This window comes from Haliotis rufescens, unplaced genomic scaffold (genome assembly GCF_023055435.1).
Source record: "Haliotis rufescens isolate VD_foot unplaced genomic scaffold, xgHalRufe1.0.p SCAF_72, whole genome shotgun sequence".
Lineage (NCBI taxonomy): Eukaryota > Metazoa > Mollusca > Gastropoda > Lepetellida > Haliotidae > Haliotis > Haliotis rufescens.
The window spans coordinates 1,706,615-1,723,912 of NW_025964364.1; the positions used below are offsets into that span (position 1 = coordinate 1,706,615).

At 41.3% G+C, this 17,298-nt stretch overlaps 1 protein-coding gene across 6 annotated transcripts in view; it reads left to right on the forward strand.

The window, feature by feature from the left end:
• LOC124116814 (cilia- and flagella-associated protein 70-like) overlaps nt 1-17,298 on the forward strand; it is a 46,144-nt gene that overhangs the window by 20,730 nt on the left and 8,116 nt on the right. For 5 of the 6 annotated variants that reach the window (XM_046478338.2, XM_046478336.2, XM_048388505.1 and 2 more), the window contains 11 exons: nt 407-541; nt 2,369-2,413; nt 9,862-10,025; nt 10,613-10,673; nt 10,950-11,074; nt 12,092-12,230; nt 12,364-12,549; nt 12,968-13,048; nt 14,032-14,084; nt 14,977-15,092; nt 16,607-16,783. In XM_046478338.2, the coding sequence (XP_046334294.2) occupies nt 407-541; nt 2,369-2,413; nt 9,862-10,025; nt 10,613-10,673; nt 10,950-11,074; nt 12,092-12,230; nt 12,364-12,549; nt 12,968-13,048; nt 14,032-14,084; nt 14,977-15,092; nt 16,607-16,783 (1,282 nt within the window). The remainder of the gene's footprint in view (nt 1-406; nt 542-2,368; nt 2,414-9,861; nt 10,026-10,612; nt 10,674-10,949; nt 11,075-12,091; nt 12,231-12,363; nt 12,550-12,967; nt 13,049-14,031; nt 14,085-14,976; nt 15,093-16,606; nt 16,784-17,298) is intronic. The other variant, XM_046478340.2, reaches the window with a different exon arrangement.

The window sequence follows — 17,298 nt, forward strand, 5'->3', positions numbered from 1 at the left end:
CACAATGCCTGCATTGTACACAGTAGAGGTCATGTATACACAATGCCTGCATTGTACACAGTAGAAGTCATGTATACACAATGCCTGCAATGTACACAGTAGACGTCATGTATACACGATGCCTGCAATGTACACACTAGAGGTCATGTATACATAATGCCTGCATTGCATCAGCAAGTACAGATCTGTAATTCCCAATCAGTGTACACTCAAATTAAATTCTCAGCTCCCTGGAGAGTTTTCAACCCATGCTGCAAGCAGATTTAGCATTCACACACCATCTCATCCTACCAGTGGGCAAACAAACGAAAATTACACATAAAAAAGTACAAATTATTCATTCACTTTTAATCATTCACTGCGTGTGAAACATCACTCAATGGTTGAAATGTGTTCCTCTGTCCAGACAAAACGCAAGGTGGGAATTGCTGAAGAGGCTGCAAAGATGGCGTTCAACATTCTGAACAGGAGCAGTACATCCCCCTCCCCAAAGAAAGTTGCCAAGGACAAGGAGGGGGACAAGAAGGAGGTCAAGAAAGGGGTACGTGTTGACAGCTGTCATGCCTTGTTTCCACATTGCCTTGTGTCTCACAATAACTGGAAAAGTTTGAATCTCTTTGTTTTCATTCTAAAATTGGTGAATGCTTCCACTTTGATCTACATTGCTGAAGAACCAGATCCGCCCGTCATCCATCGGAAGCAGCATAGTCTTTTATTAATTTAATTCCATATGATATGATTTTGGAAATTTAAAGTACAGAATATGATTTGATTTGATTTTTTTTAAATGATTTATCATGGAATTTTAGCTATATTCATAAGTTTGTGAATCTTTGTATTCATGTTTACACGTAAGCAACTAAATGTTTGACATGTGAAGAGTCACAACAATACAGGGTATAAGTGTCATCTGCCTGTGGTCAGTGGCTATGTGTCATGTTGTGCTGGTGGTGTCTATGTGTTATGTAGTACTGCTTCCTAGCACCTGGTGTCTAGGTCCTGTAGTGGAATATTGGCTCCTGCATAGTCAGCTTCTAGTCTCCAGCTCTAGGGTCATAGCCAGGGACCTCTGTGTCCATCAGGGCTCCGGAGATCTGGGAATCGGGGGCTCCAGGGATATAGCCATGGACCTCTGTGACCATCAGGGCTCTGGAGCTCTGGGAATCGGGGGCTCCAGGGACATAGCCAGGTACCTCTGTTTCCATCAGGCCCTGCCTGTGGCCATCAGGGCTCATGGGCTCTAGGGTCATAGCCAGGGACCTCTGTGTCAATCAGGGCTCCAGGGACCTGACTGTGTCCATCAGGGCTCTGGGGCGCTAGGGACCCCTGTGTCAATCAGGGCTCTGGGGACCTGACTGTGGCCATCAGGGCTCCAGGGCGCTAGGGACCTCTGTGTCAATCAGGGCTCTGGGAACCTGACTGTGTCCATCAGGGCTTTGGGGCTCTGGGAATCGGGGGCTCCAGGGACATAACCAGGGACCTGACTGTGTCAATCAGGGCTCCAGGGCTCTGGGGCTCCAGGATCGGGGGCTCCAGGGACATAACCAGGGACCTGACTGTGTCCATCAGGGCTCCGGGGCTCTTGGGCTCCAGGATCGGGGGCTCCAGGGACATAACCAGGGACCTGACTGTGTCCATCAGGGCTCCGGGGCTCTTGGGCTCCAGGATCGGGGGCTCCAGGGACATAACCAGGGACCTGACTGTGTCTATCAGGGCTCCGGGGCTCTGGGGCTCCAGGATCGGGGGCTCCAGGGACATAACCAGGGACCTGACTGTGTCAATCAGGGCTCCGGGGCTCCAGGATCGGGGGCTCCAGGGACATAACCACGGACCTGACTGTGTCCATCAGGGTTCTGGGTGCAAGGGACCTGACTTTGTCCATCAGGGCTGCAGGGCTTCACTCCAGTATAAATCCTGTAGTTTGCTTGCTGAATCTGCTGAGGTGTCGGCATCTATCTACTTGACACATATTGGGATTATAACATCATTACATCATGGGTTATTAGCTTTGTTCCAAATATATAAAATAACTACAAAACATAAAAGTATGAGGTTGAACTTGTTTAGATATTAGTAGTCTTAACTACAGTGTAACAGGAAAAATTAATAAACAAGACAATCTACCGTACAGAATTTTAAGCCTCGGGTTCTGAAGAAAGAAAGTGAAATGAAGTTCATGAATCTAAATGAAAAACAACCTCAAATTCTGAAAAAAATCCAGATAATCTCAAAATTCTCTATGAGGCTTGCCCATAAAATCTGTATGAATGGGTAATAGATAAAACAAAGGTGTTCTACCTCCTTGCTGGTGTCTGCTATGTCTTGCATGATGGCTGCGCTTCAGTGCTCTGCTTCCTCGTTCTTCCAGCGGTCAAATAGCATCGTGCCCTCAGGTCAAGGTGACCTGCTCGAGGTTTGTGTTGGTGTTGTTGTTGTCTTGCCTCTGTACCTGGGTGTTCCTCCGTGTATCTGCTCTATGCCATTACTAACTGTGCTCTTCCCACTTCAGGGACATTTCTACCTACAAATTGTCACAACTGATGTACCACCTCCATCTGATGTCATTGATGTCATTCTTAACATACTCTCTGCAAAATTTACATTGAATTTTCAGAACTTCATAATATTTAGTGTTATAAATTTTAGAATGGACATCTTTATTTTTTTTCAATTTGATCACAAACGATATATGTGATATAATCTGCTTCACTAAAACAGTGTATAAAAAATTCACCCTTGCAATATCCAATCTTAGGAAGTCATTTTGATAAGTGAATTGGCTTTCATATCAGTATAATTTTTCTTTTCGGTATATCATTTTATTGTCTCTTGTCCTTGGCTCTTTTCTAATCATGTTTGAAAATTAATGCACTAATAAATTCACTTTTTGAGGTTGTGTGTTGCAAGGTGAATAACAGCATGGTATATGAAGTGAAATATTCATATGAAAAGTTTGGTTTGTGGATTTGAAGATAAACCAGACTTCCTCATATAATCCTTTGAATTTCTAATGTGTTATTTTGTTTCTATTCAGAAAATAGATGACTCCGTTTTGTTTCAGAGACGGTTATTTATATTATTGACCATCATACATTTTATCACTATCGTAAATATCTACTTATTGTGGTGTTGGGCAATTATTGTCAATGAACGTCATTATTTAAATTTAAATATCAAAATTATTTTAGATTTTCTAAGGAAACCACTCAGGGGACAAGCCTTCCTCTGGGATCTGTATAATTTAAGAAACGAGCAAAGTGTTTCGATATTTTTATGAAAATGTTCATGTAAATAAGATGTATTCTATGTTCATTCAACAACTGCATGTTTTGAACTTTTAACATCATGAGATGTATGAACATAAAAGGCTGAAATATGTCAAAAAGACTCATCTTTATAGGTTTACAGGAAGCATTTTGAAAATATTTTTATCCAGGCTGATACCTTAGCTTTGAATAACTGAGGTACCATTATTTGGTATAAAATTTATCTTTGTTCTGGGACTTCTCACAGTTAGATTTTCTCTTGAAAAGTTAGAAAAATCCGCCTTTTGAAAATGAAAAATAAAAATTTAAGGTTTAATAAAATAAAATAATTGGTTCTCAGCCAATGGTTTTTCAAAATATAGTGCGGGCGGTGCCTTCTTTTTTTCTTTTTTTTTCAAACTAGCTTGTAACCAAATAAACAGTTCCATAACCAAATAAAAGGTTGTGTACCTGGGAATACAGTATTTGACTACTGTTGGACTTGGAATATTTAAGGATATTTAGTTTTTAAAAAAAATGGAAATAAAAACGAAACGTGCAGCGGACTTTGTGATTATGCGGGCGGTGCCTGAGAACCAAGATTCTTATTTTTTTTAGCCTAAGCTGTTCTTTTATATTGAGTCATGTCAGAAACAAGTAGGAAAGACAAAAGACTTGATGTCAGCAATTAGAACATGATAGACTATCATCATTTCATTATTACAAAGTTTTTCATAGCTTCAACTTTTCACATGTTCTTTGTGCCAAGGGCCTTTCTGCTGCCTCGCTCTTCATGTGTCATAAACACTAACTCCACAATACACACTGAATCACTTTCATTCCCATACCTACTTTATGCACTCAACATATATTTGCTGTTTTTAAGCAATCCTATTCGAAAGTTTAATGTAAATTTACAAATTGAACAATTCTCTCAAACACAGGTTGACTTGTAGCAATTCCTACACTTTATGCTCCCAAGCTACATCGCTGAGAGAGTGGATCCTTTCTGGAGCAGTTTCATCCACAGAACTACATCACAAATACTATGCTTGTCGTAAAGGCAGCTAACGGGATCAGATGGTCAGGCTTGCTGACTTGGTTGATGCACGTCAACAATCCGAATTGAATGGATCGATGCTCATGATGTCAGCCACTGGATTGTCTGGTCCAGACTCGATTGTTTACAGACCCCCATCATAAAGCTGGAATATTGCTGAGTGTGGGGTTAAACAACAAACAAACAAACAAACAAACAAATCATGCATACAGATGGAATCAGTCTGAAGCAATTCATGCAGACATTACTACTTTTATAAAAATCAGTTTCTGGAGTTCATACATATTTTATTCATACAAATAAAGTGAATCCATTTCTGATGCAATTCCCAGAAATACTAACCATTATGATTATTGGCATTATAATTAAGACATTTAGAACCCGATAATGCCAATACCCTTATGTTAAACATAACAAATTGTGAACTTCTGCCATGGCTGAATGTCTATGCTACACCATGGCAGCCATATTGAAAAACCTATTTATCTCTGTTACTCAGCCATTTTTGCTCCAAGTGTCATGACATTTTGTATATATGTGGTTAATAGGGGGATTCAACAGAATTATACTGTTTGGTGTAATGTTATAAATTTGACCTTGTTTTGACCTTTGTGTGACAATGCTCTTTAAGTCACTCATAATGCAAGTGGCTGTTTAAACCTTTCCTCTGAAACTACCATGCTGAGGACGAGCAGCATTGGTATGCCTGTTTCTTCTCCAGGTGACGCCATATTTTGTTCAAATCCTTAGAATTTAGCGTTTGTTGTGAGTCTTCAGTTTCTATGCAGAAAAGGGGCACTGGTAGCCCATTTGGCTAAGGCGCCGCAATTTGCTGTGCAGAGTTGCATCCCTTGGGCAGGCCAGAAACCTATGATTGTGTGTTCGAATTCCAGTTCATCATTTAGTGACTGGACCTTGCATTGATATACTTCATGTTTTAGGCAAATCATTTTATAGAGATCATTTCAAAGTTAATTAACTTAAAGCATTCAAAGAACAACAATTTACTGAATAGTTTATAAAACTGTTCTGTTTTGTGCGTTCAAAGACAAATCTTTTCCTATGTAGTTGTTTGAAGAGACGTCTTTCATTTGCTGATAACATCTGTCTTGCATGGATCATCACATGACCAGAGTAGACTTTTTGGGAAACGTGAATGCTTTCTGGGTGGCCTGTACCCTGATTCGGAGCCAGAGCTAGAGATGTGCTTGCCAGAAGTTTGTGCTTCATCATGCATCAGGTTTCATGTGTGGCTTTAGGTAGTTTTACGTCACATCCGACTGGACTCGTTCTTGTCAGGTCATCACACAGCATTTTCAAGGGGGAAGATTGTACATTCTGGGATATGATTAGCTGAAACATCTATGAATTCTTCATTTTATTTTGGCGTTCAATTTAACTTAGTGTTCCCCTGATGTAATGGTTCATGGAGGGTTTTGTCAAATCTTCTCGCAGAGTGATGTCATAACAGAGTAAAAAATTCTGATTTGAACATCTTCCTGAGGCAAGGGAGTTTACTGACAATAAAGGTCCAGTTTCCATCCTTGGCAAACAAGACTTTAATTTCTTAGCCCGATTGTAGTGCCACCAGTGGCTATTATGACTATGTCCCTCCTCTTGACCAACCAGATTCCTCTTCTCATATCACTTGTATTTGCCTCAAACAAAACAGCAAGACGATCTGATCGATAATCAAGATCTATATTGTAATAAAACTGGTCTTACCTCAAGAAGTGCACAATTTACTTCAGCACCTTGATTAAAAACATGAAAAGATTTGGAAAATATCAGTTGATGCCCAGCGATGCCCAGTTGGCGGTATACATGCTTTGCAAATCCTTCAGTCGACCGAAATGTGCACGTTGAGATCCATGTTGTTTCACCAAGGGTTGAAACTGGACTTTAGTAGTCAGTTAATTCCCTTGCCTCTGGAAGATGGATTTTAATGATATTGCTGTGAATCCTACCAGCTGATCCTGACAGAGCTCCAGTCACTCCGTTTGTCTATTACATGTCTATTTCACGTGTATTGCAGCATGAACCGACGTCCCCTAAACACAGAGGTTCAGTTTCTAACTGGACTTCAGTTGTGGTAAAACTCTCTAGCGTGTAGATTTCATCAGCTGTAGACAGTCTCTACTTTTGATTCAAAATTTGCATGATATTGTTTTTTGTTTGTTGGTTGTTTTTTTGTTTTTTTTTGGGGGGGGGGGGGGGGCGAATTTAAAATTGATTTCAAAAATGTGTTTGCAATCCATAGCATCTACATTTTGATCAAGTAGTTTTAGGATTATAAAAGAGTTAATTATTTCAAACACTTAGCCCTGTTTCTACTCTAGCTCTGTCAGCATGCTTTCCCTGCTTGTGGGGTTCAGTAAAGTGGTAAACGTCAACATCACTTTAGGCTTTCCTCCCACATGAAGCCAACATGTTGTGACATAGCTGAGATACTGTACCAACCAAACACTCTCTCACTCACAATTTTAGATGTAAAACAGATAATCTTTATTAGAATAGGATCATTAATTGTTAGAACAATATAGCTAATGTCTAGTTGTTAGATACTCCTCCCTATTGCTGTTTGCCAATCAGCACTGGTAGATGATAAACTTTGCTGTATTCTCTAAACTACCATTAACAATGTAATTACTGTATCAAATGTGGATTACGTAGTTCAGAAAATTATGAAATATTATATAAATACTACATTATACTATATATGAAATATTATATACATATTACATAAATACTATATTATAGTATATATGAAATATATTAATATTATATATTATTATATTATAGTAAATGTGAAATAATATATAAATATTATATGAATACTATATTATAGTATACATGAAATATTACATAAACATGATAAATATTATATGAATACTGTATTATAGTATATATGAAACATTACATGAATATTATATGAATACTTTATAATAGTATATATGAAATATATAATATTATATGAATACTATATTATAGTATATATAAAACATGACATAAATATTATATAAATACTATATAATAGTATATGTGAAATATATTAATATTATAGTATATATGAAATCTATTAATATTATATGAATACTATATTATAGTATATATGAAATCTATTAATATTATAGCATATATGAAATCTATTATTATTATATGAATACTATATTATAGTATATATGAAATATTCTTTATAAAATATATTCATTATAATTGTTAATGTATAGCATGGCAAAATAACACCAACCAATTCCATTCAGTCCTACTGTTTGCAGCTGAATGTCCACAGATGAGTGAAGTTTATATCTTTACAGAAAATAGGAATTGTATGGCGTTGTCATGCAGAACAGTAAACTCTGAAGTATAAATCTGAGGCTACTTGTGATGTTAATTCAGAAATATGGAACTTTGAAATTATCAACTAAAATTGTGTTATTTGTCTGTAGTCAGTCACCACCCAGTTGTCCAGTTTAGTCGGACGTCAACGTGAGGTATGTTATACCATTGAAAAGCTTCTTCTTAGATTGTGAAACTCTCCTACATAACCAGTTAGAATTGTAGAAAACTGAGTTAATAAATAATTATGTAACTAAAACCTGCCGAACTTTCTCTTAAATCTGTTCTGAAATTAATTGAAAATACCAACAGAACTTAGTTGAAAATACTAATAGAGAAATAGTCCATGAAATGTCAATATTTAACCCTTTTGTGTTCTTTCCTTCTAAAACATAAACATTCCTTTAAAGAATAATCCTACTACAGTCTAGCGATGTACTGGTCTTATAGTTGCCCAAATATAACAGTACATCTAACAGGGCACAGGTAACCATGGTAATAGTGTAGAATAGATAGTTTGATGATGCCACAGTTTGTCCTGCAGTGTGGCTTTATAGTGAATGAGGCGTTATATAGGGGCTTGTACCGTAAGAAGTATCTGGAACAATCTCATTAAAATCTGATCTTAGTTCTAGCTACCGCTAAACAAAGATCTGAGGACATCCCATTAGGGGTCACATCAGAACGACCTTTCATTCGACAAAACAGAGCGTTGCTTACCAGATCATGAAAGTGACAGTCGGAATGTGTTTTCTAATCATGCAACCTCGAAATCTTTAACACAGGGTATTCCGAACAATAAGTACTGGTTTAACAACTGAATACATACAATTAGGACCATTCCAGAATCTTCTTTTGTTCAGGTTTAATATTTTTAATCAAGAATTGATCAAAATTTGTTTCGAAGCGTAGTCACCAATTTGAAAGCTGTAAAGCATGAGAAAGCTGCCTTCTGATTGGCTAATGTCGGCTTCTTGTCAGTCCGTCAAAAGGTCGGTCAAAGTACGAGCAAGGTCGGTCTGACGTGACCCGTAATAGGATGTCCTCAGAACTTTGTTAAGTGGTAGAGAGAACTAAGATCTGATTTTAATGAGATTGTATGGGGAATGTCATTGAAGTGTGTGATTAGGGAGTTTTCTACCAGGATTGTCATGGCAGTCTGATAACAAGTCAGAAAACCAGTGATCGATAGCATGAGCAGCAATCTACACGACATGATGACATCATATCACAACTCTGTCCCCCTCATCTCATCATCACACCTCCATGTACTAATGTCATACGTAGTAGCTATGATGATATGATCCCCATCTTCATCACCTCTGTTCATCAATGATGACTTCAGTAGCAGCTCATGGTCCTGTTCCCCCCGAATGGCACATCATCGATTCATGATGATTATCATTATAGTGATCACAGCAGTCTGTTAGTCCTGAGCTCATTGTACCCTACAGTCTTAGAATCGTATCACATGGCTTTTGTCTATATTCCGTGCTAATCAAAGTCTGCAGAGTAAACATCACAGGTTTGCATCCACTGCTTTAACACGGGTCAAGTCTTGTGACCTACTTCCCTGCTTATACTAATACTGACCTTGTCTATTTCAGGACCAACTGTCATTCACATCAATACGGTGTTCATTTCAAATCAATTTCTGACACCTATACTTTTTTCAGTTCTAAAATACACAATATATTTTTAATTTTGTAGTATTTATCTTCATTTTCTTTTTATCTTTAAAAAAACCTTACAAGCTTTTAGAATCATACATCAATACAGTGTTCATTTCAGATCAGTTCAGACACCTATATTTATTTCAGTTCTGAAATACACAATATTTTCAATTTCATAGTATTTATTTTCATTTTCTTCTCTTTCAAATAAACAAGCTTATAGAATGATGCTGTAGAATACTCTACATGATATAACATGATCTAGTAGCTGTTAAGGTGAGACTTGTTTTGTGGACTACAGTTCTGCAGATTGTTTTCAACTTTGCACATTAATATATTGATATATTAGATGAAAGCTTATTCATTTATCGACATCTGCGTGCACCTTTAAAGCTTTTCAGTCCAGCTGCACTTCACTTAATGTAGACATCTTCCAATTGTACATTTTCAACACAAGTTTCTATCAACACAAGTTTCTATCAACACAAGTTTCTATCAACACAAGTTTCTATCAACACAAGTTAAACATCAGCCGTGGTTACAGGCGTCACAGACGGTCAAGTCGGACACGGCATCAGATGTGGACGGTCAAGCTGTGGTCAATGTGGAGGGTCAGCAGTATGTGGACTCCAAGGCCTACATCATGCTGGAGATCAACCTAGAGCGCCCCTTGGTGCCCAAGAGACCACCAGAGGAACTCGCCAAACGGTTCGTACAAATATCACAAGTAATGTAGATTCTCTCAGTAGTGGTTTATTACTAATTTGGCACAAGTATTTTTGCGGCTGATTTATTCTAATGACATGTTTTTTTCTTCACTTTTTTAATGTTATAAGTGAATTAATATGTTCTTGAAACCTTGGTAATGTTTCACAAAGCCATTTACTATTTGACCCGGGAAGATCCGGGGTGGAATAGAGATTCAGCAACCAATGCTTGCTTTAAAAAGCGACTATGTTTGTCGTAAGGGGCGACTAACAGGATCAGGTGGTGAGGCTTGCTGACTTGGTTGATGCATGTCATCATATCCCAATTGTGTGGACCGATGTTCATGATGTCAATCACTGGATTGTCTGGTCCAGACTCGATTATTTACAGACCGCCATCTACAGACTATTACAAGATCCATTGAGGAACAAAGCACTTTCAGAAACAAATTCATCAACATCTATTTGATGCCAAGGTAATCTGCTTTTCCTGGGTTGTGAATTAGCAAACATTTGGTTTAATGGAAGCAATTTCTTGTTGTGTCTTTCATTGATAGTTTTGTCATTGAAATGTTTTGTTGTATTCAGAGTGGCGGAACTCATTCCTCCCCGACCCTTGTTTCCCAAGAGGACAGATGGAGCTCAAAGGGTAACTCAGAAACATGGAATTACTTAAACATTTAACATCTGTTATTTTTGGGACCACTCTTTCTTAGTAAAGTACAAATTCTAGTCATTTTGGGTGGAGTCCCATCGGGATGCAAAACCACTCTGTCAGAGTAAGGCACCTAATTGCCTGCAGGCAAAAATGGTCTGACAACTGGTAGTCTAGATGACCTACCTAGAAATTGTTTATGAATGTCAAGTGAAATGCACAAGTTGTTTACTTTCCGCTATAAGCATGCTGTGTTTGTGATGTTGCCAGTCAGTGGAGGACTACCACAACCAGATCACCAGCGTCGCTGGACTCGTCCTGGAGGAGTTCCGAGAACACTTTGGTGACGACCTCAAGGATCCCCAGACACAGACCAATGAGGCAATGGAGGGCAGGTGGGTTCAGTGGGGTGTGGGGGTGTACAGTGGGGTGTGGGGGTGTACAATGGAGGTCAGTGGGGTGTGGGGGTGTACAGAGGAGGTCAGGTGGGTGTGTGGGGTGTGGGGGTGTACAGTGGGGTGTGGGGGTGTACAGAGGAGGTCAGGTGGGTGTGTGGGGTGTACAGTGGGGTGTGGGGGTGTACAATGGAGGTCAGTGGGGTGTGGGGGTGTACAGAGGAGGTCAGGTGGGGGTGTACAGTGGGGGGTGGGGGTGTACAATGGAGGTCAGTGGGGTGTGGGGGTGTACAGAGGAGGTCAGTGGGGTGTGGGGGGGGAAAGAGGAGGTCAGTGGGGTGTACAGAGGAGGTCAGTGGGGTTTACAGAGGAGGTCAGGTGGGGGTGTGGGGGTGTACAATGGAGGGCAGGTGGGTTCAGTGGGGTGTGTGGGTGTACAGAGGAGGTCAGGTGGGTGTGTGGGGTGTGGGGGTGTACAATGGAGGGCAGGTGATTGTGTGGGGTGTGGGGTGTACAGAGGAGGTCAGTGGGGTGTGGGGTGTACAGAGGTCAGTGGGGTGTGGGGTGTACAGAAGAGGTCAGTGGGTCGTGTGGGTGTACAGAGGAGGTCAGTGGGGTGTGTACAGGGGAGGTCATTGGGTTTCGGGGGTTTACAGAGGAGGTCAGTGGGGTGTGGGGGGGTACAGAGGAGGTCAGTGGGGGGGGGGGGGGGTACAGAGGAGGTCAGTGGGGTGTGGGGGGGTACAGAGGAGGTCAGTGGGGAATGGGGGTGTACAATGGAGGTCAGTGGGGTGTGGGGTGCACAATGGAGGTCAGTAGGCTGTGGGTTGCACAATGGAGGTCAGTAGGGTGTGGGTTGCACAGTGGAGGTCAGTAGGGTGTACAGAGGAGGGCATGTACAGAGGGTTCTTAAAAGTTAAACCATAATCCACACAGTCCTTGTCAGAAAAGTGATACTTTATTTCAGTCAATGTTTTTGAGTTCATGATACACATTTTCCTCATCATTTGTTGCCAGGAGACAGAAGCTGATCTATGAGTTGAACTCCTCGGGGAAATACTTCGCCTTCAAGGAGCAGCTCAAGCACGCTGTGGTCAAGATCGTCCGGGAGAAATATCTCAAGACATCAAACTTCGAAGACCGCCAAGAATTACAGGTTTGCGATATCTATTTTTTGTCATAAGATATATCCCTCTTTAGCTATCTGTGCCAAGTCTGGATCTGTGAAACTGTTCTGTTTGTTGTAGGAGTTGACTGTTTGTTTTAGGGGTTGTTTTTGACTGTTTCAGACTTTCCTCAGTGAGCTGTACGTGTACCTAGTGGATCAGATGCATGTGGCTCTGGGTCAAGTCCTTGCTCTCGAGGACCAGCCCCCGGTGCCGGACCCACTCACGGACTCCGCCCAACTCAAACACTTCGCCAGGGAGGCGGAGGTCAATGAGAACTTTGACCTGGCAGCCAAATATTACCAGGAGGTGAGAACAGTTCTTTCAGAGATGGACCCATGAAGATCCGCATTACAATAGGTCCCCAGCAACCCATGCTTGCTGTAAGACGTTACAGTGCTTGCTGTAAGAGGCGACTAACAGGATGGGGTGATCAGACTCACTAACTTTGTTAATGCATGTCATCGTATCACAATGCTCATATTGCTGGAATATTGCTAAGTGCGGTTTTAAACAACAAACAACAAACAAATCAACATAAAATTTTACCGGTCTGAATGTCGTAACTCAAATGAGTCCCTCTATACGAGACTAAGCCTAAAGTCTGTCTCATTTTCAGATTTCACAGACCTGAGATGATTTCATGTACAAAGATTGGTAATGTCTCCTTGCTTTACGATACTTTATTGAAGATCAGACATAAATTGTTTAACATTACTGTTTCCAGAGGATCGCCCGGGAGAAGAACGATCCTGGCAACTGGTTCGACTACGGCACCTTCTGTCTGTACATCAACGACATCACCAAGGTAGGGGTCTCCAAACGTCAAACACAACATCGCCATTAGGTGATTGGAAGAGAGGGCATGGATGGTCCAGTCATCTAAGGTGCTGCAGTTTTTGTTGTGCAGAGTTGCATCCCCATGATCTCATCCCTCATTTGTTTGTCAGCATCACACCTCTCCTCAAACTAGTCATAGGCTTCACCAAAGTCGTGAACATCGCAGACAGGAATAACTTTGGGCTTTCCTTTAACATTAAGCTGACATGGAAGGTGAGGTCAGGTGACATTGGGTTTAATGTCGCGTCCAAGATTATTGTGACGTGCATGCTCGTGTGTGCGTGTGACTGCTTGTACTAGTCCGGACTGATGTTGATTTATAGTGCTAGCCCACTGAGATACCATGCCGCAGTTGAATACCCCAATAAGACACAGTATACTGACTCTGAGCTGACCAGTCCTTGTTTTTGCCCCTTAATGCCAAACACCTGACAGGGTAACAATAGGTACCGTCATTTATCATCTTTTGGTGATGACACTGCCAGGGTTCGAATCCCTGGCCTTCCGCTTTCCGGGCAGACGCTCTACCATTAGCCCACGGAGATGGTCCCCACATGCAAGGATATATAGCTGAGATAAACTCAGTCACTTTTGATTAATAGTGAAAGCATCACTGTTAATATATGCCATATTCTTTTTAATATTGTGAAGTGACATGCAGAACTTCTGCCATGACATTCCCATGACTTGCCGTCCCTGTGTGGATACCGGGTTGGAATAGGCCCTCAACAACCGATGCTGGTTTTGTAGTGACTAAATGTGGTGGTTTGCGCTCGGTGACTTGGTTGATTGTGTAGCAATGTACCCCACAGATTGTCTAATTATTATTTACTGGCCACTGTCATATAGCTGGAATATTGCTGTGTGCTGTGTTAAACAACAACCAAACAAACAAACAAACAAACAAACAAACAAACAAACAAACCTGACATGGTATATTGTGTGTTACAGGCGGAGGAGTGCTTCAAGGAATGCATTGCAATCAACCAGAGACATCTACCAGGGTATGTATGCACACTTACTTTGAGAAGATCCGGGGAAGAATAGGTCTTCAGCAACCCATGCTTGCTGTAAAAGGCGACTGTCAGGCTCGCTGACTTGGTTAATACATGTCATTGTATCCCATAGCGTGGACTGATGCTCATGATGTCAATCACTGGATTATCTGGTCCAGACTCGATTATTTACAGACCACTGTCATATAGCTGGAATACTGCTGAATGTGGTGTTAAACAACAAACGAACAAACAACCTTACTTGGTTGATATTCTATGGTGTTGTCCATCAGACAAGCTGGGTTCCTACACATGGCCACACTCATGATGATAAGAAACAAATTGTATGGTGGTTGGGGACTCTGTACACATCTTCATCCCCATCTTTGTACACGAAGCACACATAAAATATAGAAATACACTCAAACCACTTGTCGTCCTGTAGTCCTTGCCAAACTGCCCAATTGTTAAGGTATCTTAAGGACTAGTAGAAATTTGCCACTTTTCAAGGTTTTCCTATATGTTATTATTATAAAGACTAGTGGACTAAAACTGTTAGTTTCCATCTCTTTTTTTGGCACATTGTCAATGCACAATACATCTTCCCATCAAAACATGATGTTTAGACATTCAAATATTTGGCCAGTGACATTCCTTTTCTTGTTTCATGAATAGTCAGAAAGACAACATGGAGTACATGTGATAAGAACTTGTTAAGAAGTTGTCAGGGTCGAATGGAATTTTAATTTTGGTAATAATTAAACAGAAGTTGTTGTTTTTTTCACCTAAAGTTTCACTTAGTGAATGCTTATCTGTAAACAATAAAGTAGGTATGGTTTATTTTGAATGTATTGAATTTATTGATTGGATGTGATGTGAGATGTACTCGTGTGTGTTGCAGCCTGCTGTTGTATGGGGTTGTCTGTACGCTGTCCGAGAGGAATGAAGCGGCCGAGACGTTCTTCGAAGCAGCCACGTGTGTTGAACCCAGGAACATCCTTGCCTGGACTATGTTGGGTGAGTGAGTATGTTGGGTGAGTGAGTGAGTTAAACCCAGGAACACCCTTGCCTGGACTATGTTGGGTGAGTGAGTATGTTGGGTGAGTGAGTGAGTTAAACCCAGGAACACCCTTGCCTGGACTATGTTGAGTGAGTGAGTGAGTGAGTTGAGCCGAGCCCAGGAACATCCTTGCATGGACTATATTGAGTGAGTGAGTGAGTGAGTTAACCTAGGAACACCCTTGCCTGGACTATGTTGAGTGAGTGTGTGAGTGAGTGAGTTGAACGAGTTGAACCCAGGATCACCCTTGCCTGGGCTATGTTGAGTGAGTGAGTGAGTTAAACCAACAAACACCCTTGCCTGGACTATGTTGGGTGAGTGAGTGAGTTGAACCCAGGAACACCCTTGCCTGGACTATGTTGAGTGAGTGAGTGAGTGAGTGAGTGAGTTAAACCAACAAACACCCTTGCCTGGACTATGTTGGGTGAGTGAGTGAGTGAGTTAGTTGAACGAGTTGAACCCAGGAACACCCTTGCCTGGACTATGTTGGGTGAGTGAGTGAGTTAAACCAAGAAACACCCTTGCCTGGACTATGTTGGGTGAGTGAGTGAGTTAAACCAACAAACACCCTTGCCTGGACTATGTTGGGTGAGTGAGTGAGTGAGTTAGTTGAACGAGTTGAACCCAGGAACACCCTTGCCTGGACTATGTTGGGTGAGTGAGTGAGTTAAACCAAGAAACACCCTTGCCTGGACTATGTTGGGTGAGTGAGTGAGTGAGTTGAACCCAGGAACAGCCTTGCCTGAACTATGTTGGGTGAGTGAGTGAGTGAGTTGAACCCAGGAGCACACTTGCCTGGACTATGTCGAGTGAGTGAGTGAGTTGAACCCAGGAACACCCTTGCCTGGACTATGTTGAGTGAGTGAGTGAGTTAAACCAAGGAACACCCTTGCCTGGACTAAGTCGAGTGAGTGAGTGAGTTGAACCCAGGAACACCCTTGCCTGGACTATGTTGGGTGAGTGAGTGAGTGAGTGAGTGAGTTAAACCCAGGAACACCCTTGCCTGGACTATGTTGGGTGAGTGAGTGAGTGAGTTAAACCCAGGAACACCCTTGCCTGGACTATGTTGAGTGAGTGAGTGAGTTAAACCAAGAAACACCCTTGCCTGGACTATATTGGGTGAGTGAGTGAGTGAGTTGAACCCAGGAACACCCTTGCCTGGACTATGTTGAGTGAGTGAGTGAGTGAGTGAGTTGAACCCAGAAACACCCTTGCCTGGACTATGTTGGGTGAGTGAGTGAGTGAGTGAGTTGAACCCAGGAACACCCTTGCCTGGACTATGTCGAGTGAGTGAGTGAGTTGAACCCAGGGACATCCTTGCCTGGACTATGTTGAGTGAGTGAGTGAGTGAGTTGAACCCAGGTGGATGGGTTTGGAGTTGAGTGGAGTGGAGTGGGCATGAAGTCCAGGCCTTCTATGTGACAAGCTCTCAACCTCCCCTTTACTTCATTGAAGTTGTTCTGTATTTCAGGCCTGTACTATGACTCGGTGAGCAATGAGATCGGAGCGGAGATGGCGTACCTCGAGGCCAACAAGCTGAACCAGGTGGCAGCAGTAGCGACAGCGAGGGCACTTCGGGAGGAAGAGATGGAGAGAGACAGGGTGGATGACGAGGAAGAGGATATCCCTGAAGATGAGCCTGTCAGGGGTAAACACTTGTCTTGTCTTGAAGGGTTCACGCAGACTTGCAAGGGCCATGAATTAAGAGTCTGCCTTCAAAATGGATAATGTGCCTTTAAGAAGCCTTGCATTTTCCAAACCCATCTCCATATTAAATAAATTACCTTAAAGGAAACTATCTCAATATTATGAAAATAAATCTGTTGAAATATAAGTAATAGTTTCGACCATAGAGTTATCTCCCTTATACTAGTCTGCTGATCTGTTACAACCTCTACAGAAAGGCCCAAAGTATCTTTGTAGTAGAAGGAATGTTATGAATTCTGGACAAGCCTTGTAAATATGCTTGCACACTGTGAATATTATTGGATGTTTTGACCATTTGTAGCTTCTTAGTGCCTACTGGCTGGGTTACCTGACTGTAGTGAAATACCACCTGTCCTTTGCTTGTGATGTGATAGATTATTGGATTGTCTCTCGATAGACTTGTAATCCCTCCATAGACTAAGGTGATTTACCTTTTTGATTAAAAGAAATTTTGTG